The 22,587-nt window shown below is 44.1% G+C and overlaps 1 protein-coding gene across 1 annotated transcript in view; it reads left to right on the top strand.

Annotated features, from left to right (window-relative positions):
* SLC5A1 (solute carrier family 5 member 1) overlaps positions 1 to 22,422 on the top strand; it is a 91,712-nt gene extending 69,290 nt beyond the window's left edge. Inside the window, exons 11-15 of the mRNA XM_082254828.1 lie at positions 2,915 to 3,065; positions 9,112 to 9,280; positions 9,650 to 9,865; positions 21,237 to 21,339; positions 21,781 to 22,422. Coding sequence (XP_082110954.1) covers positions 2,915 to 3,065; positions 9,112 to 9,280; positions 9,650 to 9,865; positions 21,237 to 21,339; positions 21,781 to 21,989 — 848 coding nt within the window. The 3' untranslated portion in view covers positions 21,990 to 22,422. The remainder of the gene's footprint in view (positions 1 to 2,914; positions 3,066 to 9,111; positions 9,281 to 9,649; positions 9,866 to 21,236; positions 21,340 to 21,780) is intronic.
* Positions 22,423 to 22,587: the final 165 nt, after the last annotated feature.

Here is a 22,587-nt window from a genome sequence, read left to right as displayed (position 1 = left end):
TAATAAACAGTTATACTCAATGGCATTGCACAGAGTGTCCCCGCCAGCGATCTTGGCACCTCCTCTTCTCCATGTACCCTCAAAACAAGCCGCTTGCTATGGGGGCACATGCGTGTGATCGTTCCCAAACTGTGTGTGTCTATGGAGCCACCCCCCACTTCCTCATTAGAGCATGTGATTGACAGCAGCAGGAGCCAATAGCTCCTGCTGTCGGCTGAATCTCTGCGTGAAGAGGAAGAGAGGGGAGAGCAGAGCTCCAGCTGTGCACAGCACTTGATCAATTAACAACTCAGGTAAGTATTTAGATTGGTGGGGGAGGACAGCAAGCCGTAAAACATTTTTTACCCTAATAGAGGGAATGCATTAAGGTAATAAAAAAACCTCTTGGCTTTAGAACCACTTTAAGTTGCTCCAAATCTTTAGGTGTTACAGAGCTCCCAAAGGCTCAAAATGAAATGAACAGGAACTGGTTAAAATAGTTTTTACACTCATTTTTCTTTGCTTTCTTATGGGGTAATCATTTACCATCAAACTTTAAAATTATAGACATTTAAAGAAAAGTCTTATTAAAAAAAAAGATGTCTGTATATAGAACAGGCCACTCACACAAATACACAGCAGTATATTAAAAACATTATAAAAACAGCTAATCTGTGTAATGACTGCTGCTATCTGTACTCATTCTAGTATTTGGCAACAAAATGAATGCAAGTTATTTACAGTGAGTGCAAGGATAAGTAATTGAAACAGTAGAATTTGTTCACTGGAAGGTCACTATATAGAGCCCTTGTACAAGTAAACAGTTTCCCTATTGAGCTCTGTAGCATTTAATATGTGAATCATGCCACCCACAGTCTCTGCATTGCTTGATTACAAGGATCAGATAAATCATAAACCTCCCTGTATTGATGTCAACAGTCTGATACAGTATATGGCTGGTTTCCGTACAGTGAACTTAGCCAAAATTGCAATGCCAATGTAACATCCTCAGTTACAAGTATAGGTGTACAGTTAAACCTTGGATTGCGAGCATAATTCGTTCCGGAAGCATGCTTGTAATCCAAAGCACTCTTATATCAAAGCGAATTTCCCCATAAGAAATAATGGAAACTCAGATGATTCGTTCCACAACCATTTATTCATAAATCCTTCAATTTATAGTCCATATAAAAAGATTATAGCATTGCGATAGGTTATATAACCATAAAATGTCCATCCACAAATAGCCCCTTCCACAAGGGGATTAGAAGCAAAATCCAGCAGGATCTACAGAGTATCAAAGAGAAGAGTGGCACCTCTAAGTGTAGCAATATGGTTCCATTTAATGAAGGTGCAATATTTAGCAACTCACAAGGTTGACGAATAAAACAGGCACATCTAAGTACGCAGGCATCCGGGGTAAAGCTGTCCACATAGACTATCTTCTGCACCGCCGGCTGCCAGTCTGTAATCCTGACCGGGAAGACCACCCTGCAGTAAAGCGATCTGAAAGCGAGGGGCAGCATGGAAGGGATGACGTAGATGTCGGTGCGGAGGATGTCCTATGTGGACAGCTTTACCCCTGATGCCTGCATCCTTAGATGTGCCTGTTCCAATCATCAACCATGTGAGTTGCTAAATGTTGTACCTTCATTAAATGTAACCATATTGCTACACTTAGAGGCGCCTCTCTTCTCTTTTATACTCAGCTGTGACTTGAGGCTACTTGTATATCAAGACATCGCTTGTATATCAAGTCAAAATTTATTTGAAAATTTTGCTTGTCTTGCAAAGCGCTCTTAAACCAAGTTACTCTCAAACCAAGGTTTTACTGTATTTAGTTTAGCTCTCCTGTAGGCAGAGGAACATGGGTTATTGTGTTTAGGAGACTGGGCAGTGCTTCACAGGCTGTCGCTCTTAACTCCCCCTGTCTTCAGGAACTCACTGGAAATTTCCAGAACATAGTGGGTGGAGGGACAGAGGCTGCAAATTTATAGAGTTTCCACCAATCCCTGGAAAGGTGGGCCTAGAAGGTGGGGAATCAGCCCATAGATATTCTAAATTCTGACAGTTTGGGAGCGGAGTCCAGGGTCCAGCCTTCTGGAGGTAACCCTTTGCTGAGGGCTCTGCCCCCTGGGGAAGAAGAGCAAGAGGAGAAAGAGAGAGGAGGAAAGCTCCAGGACATCACTCAGCCATAGTGTCTGCTAGGCCTAGCTGCAGACTCCAAGCTAAGCCAGGAGCAGCCTGTTCAGCCAAAGGCAAGCAGAGCAGCCTTCTGGATTCTAGGAGCTACTTAAAGGGAGTGAGTGAGTGAGTACAAACCAGTTATCACGCCCAAAAAACAAGAGAGGACAGTGTAGTGCAATACCTCACATGTCTGGGACTAAGGGGGCAGCTTTAGTGCAGTGCAAGACAGCCAGGGGCACCCCAATACCTCCTTACTATGGATCTAGAGCAGCCAGGTGCTGTGTCCTTGACTTTGACATTTTAGAATTTTATCTTTTATTTCAGATGCACCATCACTCCCACTTATGTGCAGCATAGTTCAGTTTGGATTATAGCAGCCAGAGATTTTAGCAGTTCCTCAACGGTTGTTTTTGAAGTTCCTTATTTCTTCAGTTTTGGGCATCCCATGTACCCAATCCCTATCCAAGTTATTTTTTTCCAAAATAAACACCAACAAAAAAAAACCCTAGACTGTTTCTTGAGCCAATTAGAGTGTGTGGAAAATTCCTTTTGCCTGGCTGTGGGTGCTGTGTGAGGGAAATAGGCCTGAAGTCCAGCGGCTCCTTCACAGTAGCGCTACACCAAAAAATATTTTATGATTCTATGATATGGTGGGGTAAAAAACATATACCTGACATTAATCTGCCTTAAATTCATTTTCTCTGAATTTGGTTTCTGCATTTTCACTGAATGTAAATTATTTCACCAGGTCTTCGAGGTTTGATGTTGTCCGTAATGTTGGCATCTCTTATGAGCTCCCTAACATCTATCTTTAATAGTGCCAGCACCTTATTTACCATGGACATTTATACTAAGATCCGCAAGCATGCATCAGAGAAGGAGCTGATGATAGCAGGAAGGTGAGAGATGCTACTCCATGCCGACACAAACCCTTGTGTCTTTCCTTGGAATGGATTTAGTCTGCCAAATAAGCTCATATTGAAAGCTGGCCATACTCTAAAGACAGGGTCACCACTGCTACTTAGTGTGGATCAGTCATGCATTGTAGGCCCAAAATAATACTCTTTTAGTGAGCAATATTACCTATATACTTTTTATTCCACACTTTTTAAATTTGATACCATTGTAGACATCGCGATTGGTTTACCAAAGACAAATAGGCTGTTCACGTTGCAGGGGAATTTTCACCCAGAGCTAAGTGAAAGTGGTACAACAAAATCCAAAATCCTGTACCAGGAAAAAAAAAACAAATTTTTGACTGCACATGATAGGATGATGGAAGTCAGCAGAACTTCACCGCATTCACTCAGATTTAGGAAAATTCCATTTTTTTTCTATTTTTCTTTAGTAAATCAACCCCAGTAATTCAAAGTTGACAGGTCATTACCTGCAGAGAGTATTTCTACGGTAATTGATGACTGGCAATGTACTGTATGACTTTCCAGAACATACCTACTTTCCTGCAGATGTAAACATATTAATTAATGTTGAACAAATGATGTGTAAAACTGGCAAAAGAGGAAAGATGTAGTTTGTTCTTACTTTTCCCCAAATATGATAAATGGGATTGATTGTCCCTCTTTTGAGCATCTTTTACAATTCTCTTGTTTATTCTGAATTCCTAGAGAGGAATAATGAGCTCCTGCAGCAATTGGAGGTGTTTACTGCACAGTTGGATCTTCTGACGCACTGGAAGAATCTCTGCGAGCAGGCCTTATTCTTTCACCTGCTATTTTACAAAGTATTATATCAAAGTTATATACAAAATAATCCGCTGTAAGCATAGATTAAAGGGTAAGCTTGGATTGACACTGATGGGACTCAGTTGATCACAATCTGAAAGCTCTCCATCCATCAATCTCATTAACAAGCATGCCCATTTATGACAACTCTCAGTGCGCTGACCATGGACATCTAATCAGATGTACTGTATAGGTTATGTGCAGTTCCTTCTACACTAGGTGACAGATACAATCTATTTCTCTTTCGTTCATTGACCGACACAGCTCTTCATCTTCATGACCGTAGAGTTATACTGCCCTCTACAGGAGTAGAACACTACGCAGGGGAAAAAGCTTGAGCACGCCTATGGGGCAGTCCCCGGAGGTATACTCCCACTTCCTGCTATAGGTATCCAGATTTTTTCCGCCTAGTCAGGAGTAAGGACCTAGTTCCTAGCTGGGATGTCTGGTCCTGGCAATTTTTTTCTTTTTAAATTGAATTTTTTCCTCCTTTTATTATTCTGTTCCTGTGAGAATCTACAATCAAGTGCCAGACTGGGCGACAAACTAGATAATCTAGATCCTCAGGGTCCCCCCAGTCCAGCCGGTGAGCATATGCAGATAGCAGCGACTGGGGCCACGACATAGCCCCAGTGGACGGGGACTTGCTTGCGAGTTACACGTCTCGCGAGGGCGCATACGAACTGGCTTCGGCCTGAGTCCCAGCGTTTCCTCCTGGCCGGCAGCACCCACATTACGATGGATCGGTGTCCCGTCAGGAGCAGTGCCCACCCTGTTCCTGATGTGGTAAGTAGCTGTCCCCTCTATACCCCTGGTGGGTGTTGGGTATGACGTAGGCCCCTCCCTGGGATGGTTGGACCCCAGGGCCCCCCTCCCTCCCTCCCAGTTCACGTCCCCCCATCTCGGTGGTCTAATGCGGCCTGTGCCCCCCATCTGCCTAGATACCCTTGCGCTCAGAATTTTTTTTATTTGCTCAGCACAGAATTCCCAAAATTAGAGGGAACATTGACTGGATGCACTGATTGTATCAGTGTGGGAAACCTTACATATAGAAGTTGCGACTAACACAGCGGGTCACCTTTGGCACCCACAGGTCCTCCAAAGCAGTCAGGTTGTCCCCCTTTCCTGCCTTCTTTGACGATATTGTCTCAAAACAGCACCTTTGTATTTGCTAAGCGTTTTGCAATGCGGCACCCTTATAAGGAGTCCCTCTTTAAAAAATGGATGGTACCTCCTGTAGTGGACTTCCTGGTTTCCAGGTTGAATAAAGCCACTGGAATACCGGTTGAAAAGTCCCCGGTCTTCTCTTCCTTGACCCGTCATATGTTCACTGTGGCTGGGTCGGCACTTAGGCCGGTGTTTATCATGGCCCTTGTGTCACAAGCTATGACTGAATAGGCAAACATTTTATGCTGGGACCTGGAGGAGAAGCAGCTCCCTCCTGCTTTTGTGGAGCTGGGGGATGAGTTTGTCCAAGGGCTACAGTTCGTCTGTGACACCTCTTTGGATGCTGCTCCCCTGATTTCTAGAGTGTCTCTCTCAGCAGTGGTCCTGCAGAGCATTATCCGGCTGAAATGCTGGTCTGTGGACCAGGCTTCTAAGAAGGCCTTGTCTGATCTTCCATTCGTGGGGGATCACCTGTTTTGAGCTTCCTTGGATGACATCATCAAAGGCCTCACGGGCGGAAAGAGTACTCTTCTTCCTCAGGCTTCCAAGGGTAAGGAGTCCCATCGCAGACGAGGACCCTCCTTTTTGGCTCACAAACAACCTTTTTCGTTCCTCGGGGTCTCAAGACAAGGGATCAAAACCCTTCAGGGCCTCCACTGGGGGTTCCAAGAATTCTTGGTCGGACAAACCATGAGCAGGTTCTGCCAGATCTGCGGACAAATATTCCTCTGCATGAAGGGGCGCCCTCATCCATATCAGGGGTGGGGGAACGTCTTTGCTGCTTTCCAGGTCCAGGGACCTCCCTGATCCAGGACAAGTGGGTCCAAGAAGTCATTTGCTTTGACTACAAGATCGTGTTTCAGTCTTATCCTTCGCAAAGGTTCCTACCTTCCAACCTGCACTTAATCCCAGATCGCTTAAAGGATCTCTATGGGACAGTGCAAGACTTGTTACTTCAAGGGGTGATTGTTCCGGTTCCAATGTCAGAACGTTTTCAAGGTTTTTACTCAAACCTATTTATGGTTCCCAGGAAGGAGGGCAAGGTGTGTCCAATTTTGGACCTCAGGGCGCTAAACTGCTTTGTGTGGGTACAGAAGTTCTGAATGGAATCCTTTTGCACAGTGGTGGCGTCCCTACATCAAGGGGATTTTCTCATCCCCATCAACATCAAGGACACCTACCTTCACATCCCCATATGTGTCGCCCATCATCTCTTCATCTGCTTTGAGGTGGGCAAGGAGCATTATCAATTCGTGGCATTACCCTTTGGTCTCGCTTCTGCTCCTCGGGTCTTCACAAAAGTGTTGGCCCTGGTTCTAGCATTACTGCGTCAGTGGAGGATCGCGATACTAGGGTACCTGGACAATCTGCTTTTGCGAGCAGAGTCTTTGACTGCTTTGTTGGCCAACTTGGAGATTATTCTGCAGATGCTGGGGGAGTTCTGCTGGATTCTGAATCTTCAGAAGTCTGCTTTGGTTCTGTCCACGAGCCTGGACTATCTGGGTCTGACTCCTGACTCGGCCTCAGCCAGAGTGTTTCTTTCTCTGGAAAAACTAAAAAAGTTGCAGGAGGCAATTCAGCTTCTGCTGTCCAGCAGAGGGTCATCTCTGCGGGCTTGCATGCGGGTGTTGGGCCTGATGTGATGGTGTCTACCTTCCAGGTGGTTCCGTTTGCACAGTTTTACACAAGATCTCTGCAAAAGGAGATTCTGGTCAAATGGAACAAGGTTCCTCAGTCTCTAGACAATCTGATCCTGTTGAGCCGGAGCACGAGGGGTTCCCTGGTTTGGTGGCTTCATTCTCTGGCACTTCTTCAGGGAAAATAATTTCTTCCCCTGTACTAGACGGTTGTTACAACAAATGGCAGCCTATCCGGGTGGGGAGGCGTCCTCGGCACAGACTGTGCTCAGGGGGTCTGGACTCTGGAAGAGTCCAAGCTACCAATCAATGTACTGTAGCTTTGAGCAATCAGGCTTTGTCTGGATCATTTTACAAGTCGTCTCCAGGGGTGTCCAGTACAGATTCAATAAGACAATGTTGTGGCCTACGTCAATCACCAAGGGGGCACAAGAAGTGTCCTGGTGGCTCAGGAAGTAACCGGCATTCTAAGGTGGGCAGAACAATTCTTTCCAGCCCTCTCTGCTGTGCATATTCCAGGAGTGGAAAATTGGCAGGCGGACTATCTCAGACGACAGGCGTTAGACCAAGGAGAATGGTCACTTCATCCAGTGGTGTTCCATCAGCTGTGTCTCCGGTGGGGGCGGACTCCCGAGGTGGATCTGTTGGCCTCTCGCCTCCACAGGAAAGTACAGAGGTTTGTGGCATGGTCTTGGGATCCTCTACTGATGCCACAGACACCTTAGTGGCTCCCTGGAGTCACTATCGTCTGATTTACGCCTTTCCTCCTCTCTCTCTCTTTGATGGCTTGGCTGTTGAAAGCCAGGTGCTGAAGGATAGAGGATTGTCTGAATTGGTGATTCCTACACTTTTGAAAGCTGGAAAATCTACTTCTAGGAAGATTTACTATCATACTTGGAAGATTTACATTGCGTGGTGTGAATCCCTAAGGGTTCACCCCCGCTCCTTTTCAGTGACTCGGATCTTGGCTTACCTCCAGCGAGGGGTTGAGCAGCGTCTGGCCTTGAGTACCATCAAGGGCCAGGTCTCGGCTTTGGCGGTTTTCTTTCAACGTCCGTTGGCCACACACTCCTTGGTGCGTAATTTTCTCTAGGGAGTGAGACATTTGGTTCCCCCCGGTGCGGTCTCCATTGCCACCGTGGGACCCCAATTTGGTGTTGTCAGTTCTCTAGAAACCCTTTGAAAATATTTGGGAGATTCCCCTGCTTTCGTTGTCCCAGAAGGTGGCCTTTTTGGTGGCTTTTACTTCTGCGTGCAGAGTGTCTGAATTGCCAGCGCTGTCTTGGTGTTCTCCTTATCTAATGGTTCACTGGGATAAGGTGGTTCTTTGACCATGTCCGTCATTCCTTCCAAAGGTCGCCTCCGATTTTCATCTGCATGAAGACATTGCATTGCCCTCCCTGTGTCCCAAGCCTAGGCATCCTAAGGAAGTTGCTTTGCATTCTCTGGATGTGGTTCAGGCAATAAGGGCGTACCTGGCAGCTATGGAGTCATTTAGGAAGTCAGACTCACTATTTGTCCTCACAGAAGGACCTCGCAAGGGGCTGGCTGCTTCTGCTGCGACCATTGCCAGATGGATCAGACAGACTGTGGTTCAAGCTTATTCTATTAAGGGTCAGGTTCCTCCTTTCCCTGTCAGGGCATACTCTATCCGGGTGCTTAGATCCTCCTGGGCCTTCTGTCATCAGGCGTCAGTGGTGTAGGTTTGCAAGGCGGCCACCTGGTCGTCTGTGCACACATACACAAAGTTTTATAAAATGGATGTGTTGGCATCTGTAGATGCTTCTTTTGGCTGCAAAATTTTGCAGGCTGCTGTTTAGAGGACTTGTCCTCTTTGAGGGTGTTTTTTTCAAGTGAGCTTCAGCTGTTAACACTTGAGCTCCAAGTTACCTGGTTGGCTATGTTTAGCCTTGGGGAAGTTTGTTTTATGCTGTTCCCACCCCTCACGTTTGACACTGCTTTGGGACATCCTTACAGTCATGAAGATGAAGAGCTGTGTCCAGCAATAAACGAAAGAGAAAATGGGATTTTTGACTTACCGTAAAATCTATTTCTCTGAAGTTCATTGACGGACACAGAATCCGCCCCTCTTTGGAGCTGGGTTTTTTCTTCTGACACTGCTTGTTACAAAACTGAATACCTATAACAGGAAGTGGAAGAATACCCTCAGGGACTGCCCCATAGGCGTGCTCAAGCTTTTTCTCTGCCTAATGTCCTACTCCTGTAGGGGGGAGTATAACTGTACGTTCATGAAGATGAAAAGCTGTGTCCGTCAATGAACATCAGAGAAATGGATTTTACGGTAAGTCAAAGATCCCATTTTTTTTTCTGTGTTGGGTGTCCATTTGTGTCTATAGCAGTTATGCAGATGTTTGTCTTCTTGTGAAATCTCCTTTTAGACTCTTTATGCTGGTCCTGATCGGAGTGAGCATTGCCTGGATCCCCATTCTGCAGTCTGCACAGAGCGGACAGTTATTTGATTACATACAGTCTGTGACTAGCTACTTGGGACCTCCTATTGCATCTGTTTTCTTCCTGGCTATCTTTGTCAAGAGAGTTAATGAACAGGTTAGTTATCGGATGGAAAGAGTTATTGGTAAGAACAAGGGAAATATATTATCACTTATTTATGTTTTTTTCTACCGCTTAACGCAGATCTTACCCCGTCACTTAAGTTAAAATCTTTAACATGTTAATGCTATTTCAAAATGATCTTTCAACCTTTCTAAAACTGCAACTTTTTTAAAATAATACCTGGTGATCTTTACAGTGTGCTTTACAGAAAGCCTAATTGTCAGAAATGACACAATTGCAGAGATCACATAAAATGTCTAGGGATACATTCAGTTTCTTGATCGTGTATATATAAAATAATGAACGGTGTTCAAGGTGTGGCTAGGTTTTTAAATATTTAATCAATTTTTCATTTTTTACCAGGGTGCTTTCTGGGGATTAGTTGTTGGATTGTTAATTGGTCTGTCGCGGATGATCGCAGAATTCGCTTTTGGTACCGGATCCTGTCAGAAGCCCAGCAATTGTCCCAAGATCATCTGTGGGGTTCATTACCTGTATTTCGCAATTATACTCTTTACTGCAACCAGCATCGTTGTTCTGGCTATATCACTGATGACCAAGCCAATCCCAGACAAATATGTGAGTAAACAAGTGAAACATTGATTCTTTGTGCATATTTCACTTTGTCACACAAGTAAGATTATGAAGGGCTTTATGCTCTTGGCAATTGACATGACTTCTTGGATTTAGGGCGGGGTTTGATCTTCTGGCACTACTTCTTTTTTTTTACAGATCAGCACATATTGGTCTAAGTAGAGACAGGGTCTTGAGTTATTCTTTATTGATGGACCCTTTCCTGAACGTATGAGCCAAACTGTAATGGAAGAAAGTTTAGGGGGGAATGAACACTGCAATGTGTGCATTGAGTGCAGGTAAACACACGTGTTGACATGTGTTGGCATGCTGAGTTGCGGTGCATTGCGTTTTAACATGCACTTTTCACTTCCTGGAACATACAAAGGGTGGCATTGCACAGTTGCCAAACTTGTGTTGGCCTGCTGTTTCCTGTGTGTTGAGTTGCGCTACCATGCATTGAATTGTGTTGCACTAAAACAAGTAAGGCCTGCTCTACTTTTTTCTACTGCAAAAGAGACTGATCTCTTCAACTCTGCCTGGATAGAAACAGCACCGGTGTTACCTCATTAACCGTCACTGCCCTGTCATGTGCTTCTGCACTGAAGCACTCTACCTTACTCGCCACCACTACACCAATGTGCGCTACCCCACTTATCATCATTGCACCGTCATGTGCTTCTGCACTGAAGCACTCTACCTTACTCGCCACCACTATACCAATGTGCGCTACCCCACTTACCATTATTGCACCGTCATGTGCTTCTGCACTGAAGCACATGACCTTACTCGCCACCACTACACCAATGTGTGCTACCCCACTTACCATCATTGTTCTGTCACAAGCTACACCACTTGCTGCCACTACACCAAGGCTCGGGTCACTACTGAACTCCCCACACTTTCACACAGATTATCTGCATTGCCTGCCACAGCACCCATGAGTGCTTCTCTATTTGTCACCACTTAACCGACATATGATTATCTACCTACTAACACTGCACCTGCATGTGCTTTCCCAAACGCCGCCACAGCACCAGTGCGCACCACCCCACTGACCACTATTACACTGACTTGCACTTACCTACTCACAATACAGCATCAACATACACTACTGCATCATGCCTTGCCATACATTGCATTCCTCAGACAGCTAAACTCTGTACACTATATTGTAAGCTCATACCAAGAATTCAGTATTCATCACATCTAACGAATGGGCACATTTTGCTAGTACAGTATCTCACAAAAGTGAGTGAACCCCTAACATTTTTGTAAATATTTTATTATATCTTTTCATGTGAAAACACTGAAGAAATGACACTTTACTACAATGTAAATTAGTGCGTGTACAGCTTGTATAACAGTGTAAAATTGCTGTCCTCCTAATAACTCAACACACAGCCATTAATGTCTAAACTGCTGGCAACAGTGAGTACACCCCTAAGTGAACATGTCCAAATTGGGCCCCAAGTGTCAATATTTTGTGTGGCCACCAATATTTTCCAGCACTGCCTTAACCCTCATGGGCATGGAGTTCAACAAAGCTTCACAGGTTGCCACTGGAGTCCTCCTTCACTTCTCCATGACAACATCACGGAGCTGGTGGATGTTAGAGACCATGCGCTCCTCCACCTTCCGTTTGAGGATGCCCCACAAATGCTCATTAGGGTTTAGGTCTGGAGACAGGCTTGGCCAGTTCCTCACCCTTACCCTCAGCTTCTTTAGCAAGGCAGTGGTCGTCTTGGAGGTGTGTTTGTGTAACGCTCCTGCGTTTTATGTATGATGTGGATTTTCAGCTGCAGAAATATTCCACTTCAGTAGTCATGTAGAGAAACGCTGAGACACCAATCCCAACTCCCAATGACTCATCATGTGTGGATGATCTCAATTCAGCAAGTAAATACACACACTCAATAAGATGTTTCCTAGAGTGACTTATGTATATAGTAACACAGTGATGATAGGCTGAAGAGACAGGTTGGGTAGAGATGGTAGATGACAGACACTTGAAAGGAAATGTTCTTGAAAGTAAGATAGTAGCAGATGGGATGCAGATAGGTTTAGCAATCATGTATGGTAGCAGATGACAGAGTAGCAGGTGGACATACAAGAGAGACCAACCCAGTGCAAGAACAGGTGGTAGTAGGCTCAAGAGCTAGCAATCTTAGATAATGCAGATGTAGTAATAGTCCTTAGTATGCAGAGCTAGATAGTGTAAGCTTTAGTATGAAGGTTATAGAGGTTTCCCCTGTGGGGTACTTATCACTAATAGCAATGTAGCAGAGGAGAGGTTCGGCAAGAGCGGATGATCCGGTAGCGGGATACAGGGATCAGCGCAGCATGGTTCTGACAGCGAGGTATGCTTGCAAGCATGAGAGCTTCAAGACAGGTTAGCATCAAGGCACAAAGCAGTTTGAACGAACACATGTGAGTGAGAGCCGGCGATCTAAATAGCCATCCAGTCCGGCGCTCAGTGATGACAGCATCAGTCTTAAAGGTGTATGCGCACCTTACCAAAAGAGAATGGTGGGGCGCATACACTTATGAAAGAGTAATTAGGGTACCCAAAGGTACCAGAACATTACAGTACCCCCCCCCCCTTAAGGCCGGCTCCTGAAGGCCTCTGGAGCTGGTTTGTCTGGGTACTTCGCATGAAAATTGCGGATTAATCTGGAGGCATGTATGTCAGAGGTGTTTAGCCAGGTGTCGTCTTGGGGCCCATAGTTCTTCCATCGAACCAAGTACTGAAGTCTTCCTCTGTGGATACGAGAATCCAGAATCTCTTTTATCTCATATTCTTCTCCACCTTCAACTTGTACAGGAGGAGGAGGTGGGATAGTAGGCCTTATTCCTTGGTCAGGAACATGGGGCTTCAGTAGCGACACATGGAAAATGGGATGTATTTTGAGGTCTATTGGCAATGTAAGCTGTACTGCAGCTTTTCCAATAAGTTTCTTGATTGGGAAAGGTCCCAAGAACAGAGGTCCAAGCTTTTTGCTAGGGATTTTCAGTCTTAAATTTTTTGTTGAGAGCCAAACGAGGTCCCCGATAGCGTACTGAGGAGAAGGTCTTCTGCGAAGATCATAGTACTTCTTTTGTTGACTATGAGCGTGTGCAATGGTAGTATTAAGCAAACCCAGAGAGTCCTTTATTTGGGTAAGATAGTCTGAGGCTACTGGGTTATTTGAAGGAAGGATGCGTGGTGGAAGAATAGAGGGATGAAACCCATAGTTCAAGTAGAACGGACTCTGCTTGGTCGTACTGTGGGTTGCGTTGTTGTAGGCAAATTCTGCCAGAGGGAGAAGATCCACCCAATCATCCTGTTGGTAAGAAGTGTAACAACGTAAATATTGCTTGATGCATTGGTTGACTCTTTCAGTCTGTCCGTTGGTCTGCGGATGGTAAGGAGAAGTGAGCTTACGCTCGATCCGTAGTATGTGACATAGTTCTTGCCAGAACTTGGAAATAAATTGTGATCCACGGTCAGACAGAAGAGTTTTTGGGATACCATGTAACTTAAAGACATGTTTCATCAGGAGTTCTGCCGTTTGTTTGGACGAAGGTAGTCTGCGAATAGCAATGAAATGTGCCATTTTTGTCAGATGGTCCACTGACACTAAGATGGTATTAAATCCTTTGGAAGGAGGCAATTCCACTATAAAGTCCAAGGACACAACTTCCCATGGAGTTTGGGGTATTGGTAGACTGCATAGTAGACCGGATGGTCTCGTAGTGTCAACTTTGGACCTGGCACAGACATTGCATGAAGAGACGAATTTTTGTATAGATGTTTTCATGTCAGGCCACCAGAATTGCCTGGTAATCAGATTAAGAGTCTTTGTCATACCCATATGTCCTGCCATAGGCACATCATGCGATAATTCCAAGATCTTGGTGCGTATGGTAGGTGGTATGTAAAGTTTGTCGTTGTAGTAGAGGAAGCCTTCTGCATCAGTATTTAGTTGTGGTGGGGGTGAATCCAAACTTATACCATGCAAAACCTCTTCCTTCAAGGAACGGACAACTCCAATAATGCGTTTGTGAGGTATTATAGGAACAGAAGGGATTTCGAAGTAGTTTTCTTCAGTTAGTCGTGATAGTGCATCCGCCTTTTTGTTCTTATCTGCAGGTGTGTAGGTCACTAGGAAGTTAAACCTTAGAAAGAATAGTGACCATCGTACCTGTCGGTGAGAGAGAGTTTTGTTAGTCTAAAGATATTGGAGATTTTTATGGTCCGTGTATATAAGTATTGGTAATTGGGTGCCTTCGAGTAGATGTCGCCAATTCTCCAGAGCCAATTTTATAGCAAGCAGTTCCTTTTCACCCACAGGGTAATTTATCTCTGGACTGCTTAGGGATTTAGAAAAAAAGGCGACTGGATGAAGTGGTGAAGTGTGAGTTGGTCGTTGGGAGAGTATTGCTCCTGCTGCCATGTTTGACGCATCTACTTCCAGAATGTATTGGAGGGATGGGTCTGGATGGCGTAGTATGGGAGCAGAAGTAAACCTTGTCTTTAACAGGTGAAAAGCTTTATTTGCTTCATCTGACCATTTGAATGGTTTTTTAATGCTAGTGAGCTGTGTGAGGGGTCTCACAATGGCAGAGAAGTTTCTGATGAACTTCCTGTAGAAATTCGAAAATACAAGGAATCGCTGTAGCGCCTTGCGCTTGGTTGGTGTAGGCCAATCCTGAATGCAGGATATCTTACTCATGTCCATCTCGATTCCTGTTTTGGATATGATGTAGCCTAGAAACAGTACCTCTTCTTTATGAAACAAGCATTTTTTCAGTTTCACATAAAGGTTGTGTGCAAGCAATCTCGATAATACTAGTCTTACATGTCTTATGTGTTCAGACAGGGATCGTGAATATATAAGTATATCGTCCAGATATACCACAACACAGACATCTAGTAAGTCTCTGAAAATATTGTTTATAAATCGTTGAAAAACTGCAGGGGCGTTGCATAGCCCGAATGGCATTACAAGATATTCGAACAATCCGTATCTGGTTCTGAATGCAGTCTTCCACTCGTGTCCATCACGGATTCGAATGAGATTGTATGCTCCTTTCAGGTCCAATTTTGAAAAATAGGTAGCTCCACGCACCTGCTCAATGAGTTCAGGGATAAGCGGTAGAGGATAGCGATCTTTTATTGTAATAGCATTCAATTGCCTATAGTCGATGATAGACCTGAGACTTGAGTCCTTATTGCGGACAAAAAAGAGTCCTGCTGCTGTGGAAGAAGTGGAAGGTCTAATAAAACCTTTCTTCAAATTCTCATCCAAATAGTCTTTGAGATGGGAAAGTTCATCCTGTGAAAGAGGATAAACATGACCGAACGGCAATTTGCTATTTGGGAGTAGATCAATGCTACAATCATAGTCTCGATGGGGAGGTAGTGCTTGAGCATTTTTCTCAAGAAAAACCTCAGAGAGATCCTGATAACATAGTGGTGCAATCTCATCTGTCACCACAGACAGGATCTTCCCGAAAGACGGGAGGTTACACGTACCCTCGCAATAGCAAGAGAGGAAGGCCAGGGTCCGTTCCTTCCAATCTATGGTTGGTTGATGTGTGTGCAACCAGGGAAGTCCCAACACAATGGGAAAGTGGGGTGAAGGTATTAGATCGAAGGTAGTGGTCTCCATATGAGACCCGTTAGTAGTGACTAGGAGTGCCTGTGTCTGATCAGTGATCGGACCAGAGGATAAAGGAACACCGTTAATAAGACTCACTGAGACAGGTTTAAGTTTAGAAATAATAGGAACTTTATTTAAAGCAGCAAAACGTATGTCAATATAATTTCCACAAGACCCTGTGTCAATCATGGCCTTAGTAGTAATCCTGTTCTGGTCCCACTGTAATGTTAAGCAAACAGAAAGGTAAGGGTTAGTGATTGAAGTTGTCAATCCCCCTAGGAGGACATGTGAACACTCACCCTTCTTTTTGTAGACTAGGGGACAGACGTTTATCTTGTGATCCGGGGATGCACAGTACAAGCAGAGATTACCAGATCGTCTTTTGGCTCTTTCCATAGTTGATAGAGGTGGGCGTATGGTTCCTACCTCCATAGGAACGGGGTCAACGGCCGAAATCCGAGAAGAACTGGATAATGGCATTCCCATTTTCTCAGCCTTTCTTTCTCGTAGTCTTCTATCTATGGTGATACTGAGTTGTATCAATGCATCCAGGGTTTTTGGCAGATCCGCTCGGGCGAGCTCGTCCTTAACGGCCTCTGATAGGCCAAGCCTAAATTGGGTTTTCAGAGATGCATCATTCCATTCTGAATCAAGGGTCCATCTCTTGAATTCTGCGACAAAGTCTTCTACAGGTCTCCCACCTTGTTTCAAGGATCTTAATTGAAGATCGGCAGTACTCTGCCTATTGGGATCATCATATAGGCTAGTGAGTTCTGCTAGGAACAAGGCATAGGAGTTGAGAAGCTGGTCGCTTTTCTCAAAAAGAGAGTCTGCCCAGGCCCGAGGATCGCCTGTTAGGTAAGAAATAATAGTACAAACCTTAATGTGATCAGTAAGGTAGGTACGGGGTTTTAGCAAGAAAAGTAACTCACATGCGTTTTTAAATTCGCGAAATTTTTTGCGATCTCCTGTAAATACCAAAGGAGGATTTATTTTGGGTTCAGGGGACTGAGCAGTGGTAAGTTGTGTCAGTCTAATTACCTGCTGCGACAGAGTCTGATTGTCTTCTTTTAATTCTGCAAGTGCGTGTATTAACGCAGTTACTTGCTGTTTTAATTGTGTCATCTGAGTGGTTATTTCTGCTGAATCCATTTGGGGTTCGTTCAATCTGTAACGCTCCTGCGTTTTATGTATGATGTGGATTTTCAGCTGCAGAAATATTCCACTTCAGTAGTCATGTAGAGAAACGCTGAGACACCAATCCCAACTCCCAATGACTCATCATGTGTGGATGATCTCAATTCAGCAAGTAAATACACACACTCAATAAGATGTTTCCTAGAGTGACTTATGTATATAGTAACACAGTAATGATAGGCTGAAGAGACAGGTTGGGTAGAGATGGTAGATGACAGACACTTGAAAGGAAATGTTCTTGAAAGTAAGATAGTAGCAGATGGGATGCAGATAGGATTAGCAATCATGTATGGTAGCAGATGACAGAGTAGCAGGTGGACATACAAGAGAGATCAACCCAGTGCAAGAACAGGTGGTAGAAGGCTCAAGAGCTAGCAATCTTAGATAATGCAGATGTAGTAATAGTCCTTAGTATGCAGAGCTAGATAGTGTAAGCTTTAGTATGAAGGTTATAGAGGTTTCCCCTGTGGGGTACTTATCACTAATAGCAATGTAGCAGAAGAGAGGTTCGGCAAGAGCGGATGATCCGGTAGCGGGATACAGGGATCAGCGCAGCGTGGTTCAGACAGCGAGGTATGCTTGCAAGCATGAGAGCTTCAAGACAGGTTAGCATCAAGGCACAAAGCAGTTTGAACGAACACATGTGAGTGAGAGCCGGCGATCTAAATAGCCATCCAGTCCGGCGCTCAGTGATGACAGCATCAGTCTTAAAGGTGTATGCGCACCTTACCAAAAGAGAATGGTGGGGCGCATACACTTATGAAAGAGTAATTAGGGTACCCAAAGGTACCAGAACATTACAGTTTGGGGTCGTTATCATGTTGGAATACTGCCCTGCGGCCCAGTCTCCGAAGGGAGGGGATCATGCTCTGCTTCAGTATGTCACAGTATATGTTTGCATTCATGGTTCCCTCAATGAACTGTAGCTCCCAAGTGCCGGCAGCACTCATGCAGCCCCAGACCATGACACTCCCACCACCATGCTTGACTGTAGGCAACACACTTGTCTTTGTACTCCTCACCCAGTTGCCGCTACACACGCTTGACACCATCTGAACCAAATAAGTTTATCATGGTCTCATCAGACCACAGGACATGGTTCCAGTAATCCATGTCCTTAGTCTGATTGTCTTCAGCAAACTGTTTGCTGGCTTTTTTGTGCATCACCTTTAGAAGAGGCTTCCTTCTGGGACAACATACATGCAGACCAATTTATGTAGTGTGCGGCGTATGGCCTGAGCATTGACAGGCTGACCCCCCACCCCTTACACCTCTGCAGCAATGCTGGCAGCACTCATTTGTCTATTTCCCAAAGACAACCTCTGGATATGACACTCATTACGTGCACTCAACTTCTTTGGTCGACCATGGTGAGGCCTGTTTTCCTGTTTTGAGTGGAACTTGTCCTGTTAAACCCCTGTATGGTCTTGACCACCGTGCTGCAGCTCAGTTTCAGGGTCTTGGCAATCTTCATATAGCCTGGGCCATCTTTATGTAGAGCAACAATTCTTTTTTTGAGATCCTAAAGGCCCGTACACACGTACCGATCGTCGGCAGACAAGTGTCGGCCGACGAACGATCTGCCGATTGTACGCTTGTTAGTATGATGCCTCCGACAGCCGTCAGCGCACATTCTGCCGACAAGAATCTGTCATGCAAGCATTAAAATTTTTGTATGCCGACACCAGAGCGGCCGATTGTTCGCCAGTCAGTACAGAATTCGGCCGACAGACCGCAGATTTTCAAGACTGGGCATGCTCAGAAAAGAAAAAACACACGGAAAGTTAACCATTACATGACATCACTTCTGCAGTCGGCTGTAGTCAGCGGACAAAATTCTTGTGCTGTCTTTGCACTTTTCAACAGACACCGACAGCCCGGGGACAAAAGACGGCCGATCGTTCGCCGACGATCAGTACGTGTGTACGGGGCTTGAGAGAGTTCTTTGCCATGGGGTGCTATGCTGAACTTCCAGTGACCAGTATGAGAGAGTGAGAGCGATAACACCAAATTTAACACACCTGCTCCCCATTCACACCGGAGACCATGTAACACTAATGAGTCACATAACACCAGAGAGGGAAAAATGGCTAGTTGGGCCCACTGTTATACAAGCTGTACACTCACTACTTTACATTGTTGCAAAGTTTCATTTCTTCAGTATTGTCACATGAAAAGGTATACTAAAATATTTACAATAATGTTAGATGTGAGATACTGTTTTGTGAGATATTGTTAATAATAATATGAAGGTCTAGCCACTGAAAAGTAAAGTTTAAGCTGCTTATATTTTGCCACCTTTGGTGTCTCCCTACCATCCCCTCCCATCAACATGCTACTGAAATATTGAAATAAAAACTTTCTGTTTTCATTATATATCCTATTTTAGATCCAAGTATGCCGTCCATAGGTCTCTGTACTTTTCTTTGCGGGGACATCATGGTGGGTGGGAAGGATATTCCTCTCAAGAGCCCTCAGCTCTGAAACAAGCAGTGGGCTGGCTCTTGGGAGAAGTTATGCAAATGAGCTTGACATGAAGAGCATATGTGCTACCAGTGAATTAAATGAAAGTGATAGTGAATAATAAAAATAAAATACAAGGAAAAAAGCTGCCAATATGTAGTGTCACCACATTTCAGAAATAAAATAATGCAAATAAACCGGCACTATTTTCAAATAAATAATCTCAAACAAAATCAATCAATCAAAATCTCAGACAAATCACATTTTTTATATATTTATTATAATATTGATTGATTTTGTTTATGAGATTATTTATCTTAAAATAGCGCCGATTTATTTGCATGTTTTTAAGCAAATTGGCTTAATGTTGCAATGTTGCCAGTAGCAAACTATAGCATCAGTGGCAAAATGCATGCCATCTATTAAATATAAAAATGCCTTGATGGATGAATGCCAGTTTGGTGGAGTGTTGTTCCTAGGCAGACCACCTAATGCCCATCTGTAATGCTAATCGGTCAGGTACAGTAAGGCTGGAGTGGAGAGGACTAGATGATGCTAGATGTCCTCCAACCAGGAAATGAAACAGGCTCTGCAGTAGCCAGTGGGAATGGAGAGGAGGGAATGACAACATACCAAGAAATGTAATGCAACAACCACTTGCATAGAATGGGACTGGGTTAGATTCCTTTTTGATATTTTACTGCTTTCTGTGATTCCTTGGATAGATTTCCTCATTTCCTGTGCTGCTGGAAGGAAATAAATGAAACTTATCCAAAAGAAACACAGACAAAAATAAACATACTTTTTTTAGTAGATAAGTGGAAGGCTGTGACCACTGTGAAGTTTTTTTTTTTTTTTTTAATTTTGTGTCCCTGTTGCAGAGCTTCCCTCACTTTTTGTCTGGTAAAATTGTTGTAAGCAATACGTTTTGGGCTTGATATACACTGGTTTTATTGCATAGAAGTGAAAAAACATGACTGCACTATAACAAGAATATGCAAATGTTTATATCTGTAGCACTGGCCCCGCAGGACCTGCTAAATAGTATCTTGACGGCTCCCCTGGTTACCAGCACACATTTACTTTGAGATAAAGTCCTTAAATCCCTCCTTGCTCCCAATAGCTTGTCACACAATGAACAGTCTAGGGGTGTTGGTTTGTTTTGTTGTTTATTGGTAAATGGGATAGGAGAAGGGAATAGTGGGATACTCCAACTGAACTATTCACACTGGTTGAGGACTTCTATCTTCAGGACTTCTCAGGAATTTAGGAACAGCCAGGCTGTTAACCCACATTGCCACAAGTGTAGCTGGGGGTTAAGTCTCTATCTCTAATAAGATGACTTGATGGACAATAAATTATCTTCAGGACACTCTCTCTCTAGCATCCCCTTCCTGCTGACACCCATCCACTGACTATTCTAGGAGCAGGGGTGGCCCCTCTCAGGCCAGGCCCCTTGACACGTGTTTCTGTACTGCAAAGACAGATCCTCCAGTATTTCCCCTCTCAGTCAGCTTCTCTGTACCTCGGGTTCAGCTCCTCACTGCCACTCTCCAAGCCCTCAGGACGACCCCCCTGAGGACGCATGGTACCTCTAGAGAGGAGGAGGCAGCCGCTCCCTTCCTCTAGGACTCCGCTCCTCAATGAAAGACCTCAAGTACATGTATTCCTGGCTTTTATACAGTATCCCAACATGCACCGAGTCAACTTTCCCTCTGCCAATCATCAGGACTGTATCAAAAGCCCATGCACCCATTCGTCAGGTTTCCTTCCACTGTCCAACATGCCTCCCTATTGAACCCGTGTGAAACACTCTTTAGGCAAAATTGCTTTCTGAGCACAATGAGCAGACCTCACTAACAGATCCTGCTCTCTGCTAGGCAGAGAACAATATAGATTTACCTGCAGCTCTTCTGGTAAGCAGACAGGATTCAAAACTATACTTTCTCACTAACACCTATCTAGGAGGGTGCTACATATCTAATTCCAAAATGTGCTACATCAATAAAATAAGAGTAACATAAAAGTGCTAGGCATAATGTAACAAAAACATAAAAACTTTTTTTTTGCAGCTTTATCGCTTGTGCTGGTCCCTGAGGAACAGCAAAGAGGAAAGAGAAGACCTAGATGCCCAAGACTGGGTTGCTGAAGAAACAGATGATGACTTTGATGAAGGTTAGTCAGATTAGCCAGTACATTGTTGTTAAAATAAAACTAACAGCCAGGAGGACCCCACTTCTCTAAATAATAATGTAAAAAAACTATACATGTTACCATAAGTATAGCTTTTTGCCAATAGGACTTTAGTACTCAGCATGTGCCCGACTAGTGCAATCAAATATTCAACCAGGTACAAAAGCATTTCACAAGCTGCTGCAAGCCTTTGATCTCTGATCAGTAAAGTCGGTCATGTGATTACATTAAAAAAAAAGGACTGAATCTACAATAGGTCCCCCGTTTACTGAAACACAGTATTCTATTTGTTTTAAATCCAAAAGGGTGCTCAGAGCTAGTGATAGTCCTTCAGACGACAAAAAAGCTGGTACAGTCAGTTTAAGTATAGCAGTTTGTTTCCCAGTTATTTATTCAACCCTTTTATTTTTATATTTATTGCAGAGAAACAAGTGAGCTGCTGGAAGAAGGCTTACAATTGGTTCTGTGGGTTCGAAACTAAGAAGGCTCCAAAACTTAGTGAGGAAGAGAAGGCAGCCATACAAGCAAAGATGACAGACACGTCGGAATCGCCTCTATGGAGAAATGTGTCCAATATCAATGGCATTATCCTACTAGCTGTTGCTGTGTTCTGCCATGCCTACTTTGCCTAGATGTGATATATTCTTTATGCTGAATCCTAATAGACGTTGTTTGGTCCAGCCATCAGATAAAGGTTAATGGCAGAGAGTGGTTTTAGTTGTGACTTTTTTCTGCATATGAGAACCATTTGGATGATGCAAAACTAAGGAAATATGGACGTGAAGGTAATTTATCATGAAAAATCTACCCTGTGGGTAACTCCTCCTGTCCATGAAGCCCCAATAGCAGCACAACAGACATGCCCTATTGCAGGGTGAAGTAGCAGGACATTGGTAGTAAACCTCATTCACACATTACTAACCTATCAATTGGAACCTAGGTTAAAAAGGATGGACATCATTGACTAGAATCTCTTGTTATAATGAGGGTCACAAATAGATTTTGTTCAAAAGCTGTAATTGATAGATACAGACTTCTTCCATATTTGTAAAACATCTATTGTATTTTAATAAAGAAATAAACAATTATTATGAAATATAATTGTGTTACTTCATTGTCATTGTACAACTACTGTTTATTGACTATGCCACAGTCCATACCATCAGAGCCAGCCAATGTTGCCTGTAGCAAACCTTGCCACCAGTAGCAAAGTGGACTCCACCTACACAC

This window comes from Pelophylax lessonae (assembly GCF_965119305.1).
Source record: "Pelophylax lessonae genome assembly, chromosome: 1".
NCBI classification, from domain to species: domain Eukaryota; kingdom Metazoa; phylum Chordata; class Amphibia; order Anura; family Ranidae; genus Pelophylax; species Pelophylax lessonae.
Note: the sequence above shows the minus strand (reverse complement) of the source record. Positions and strands in the feature narration are given on the sequence as shown.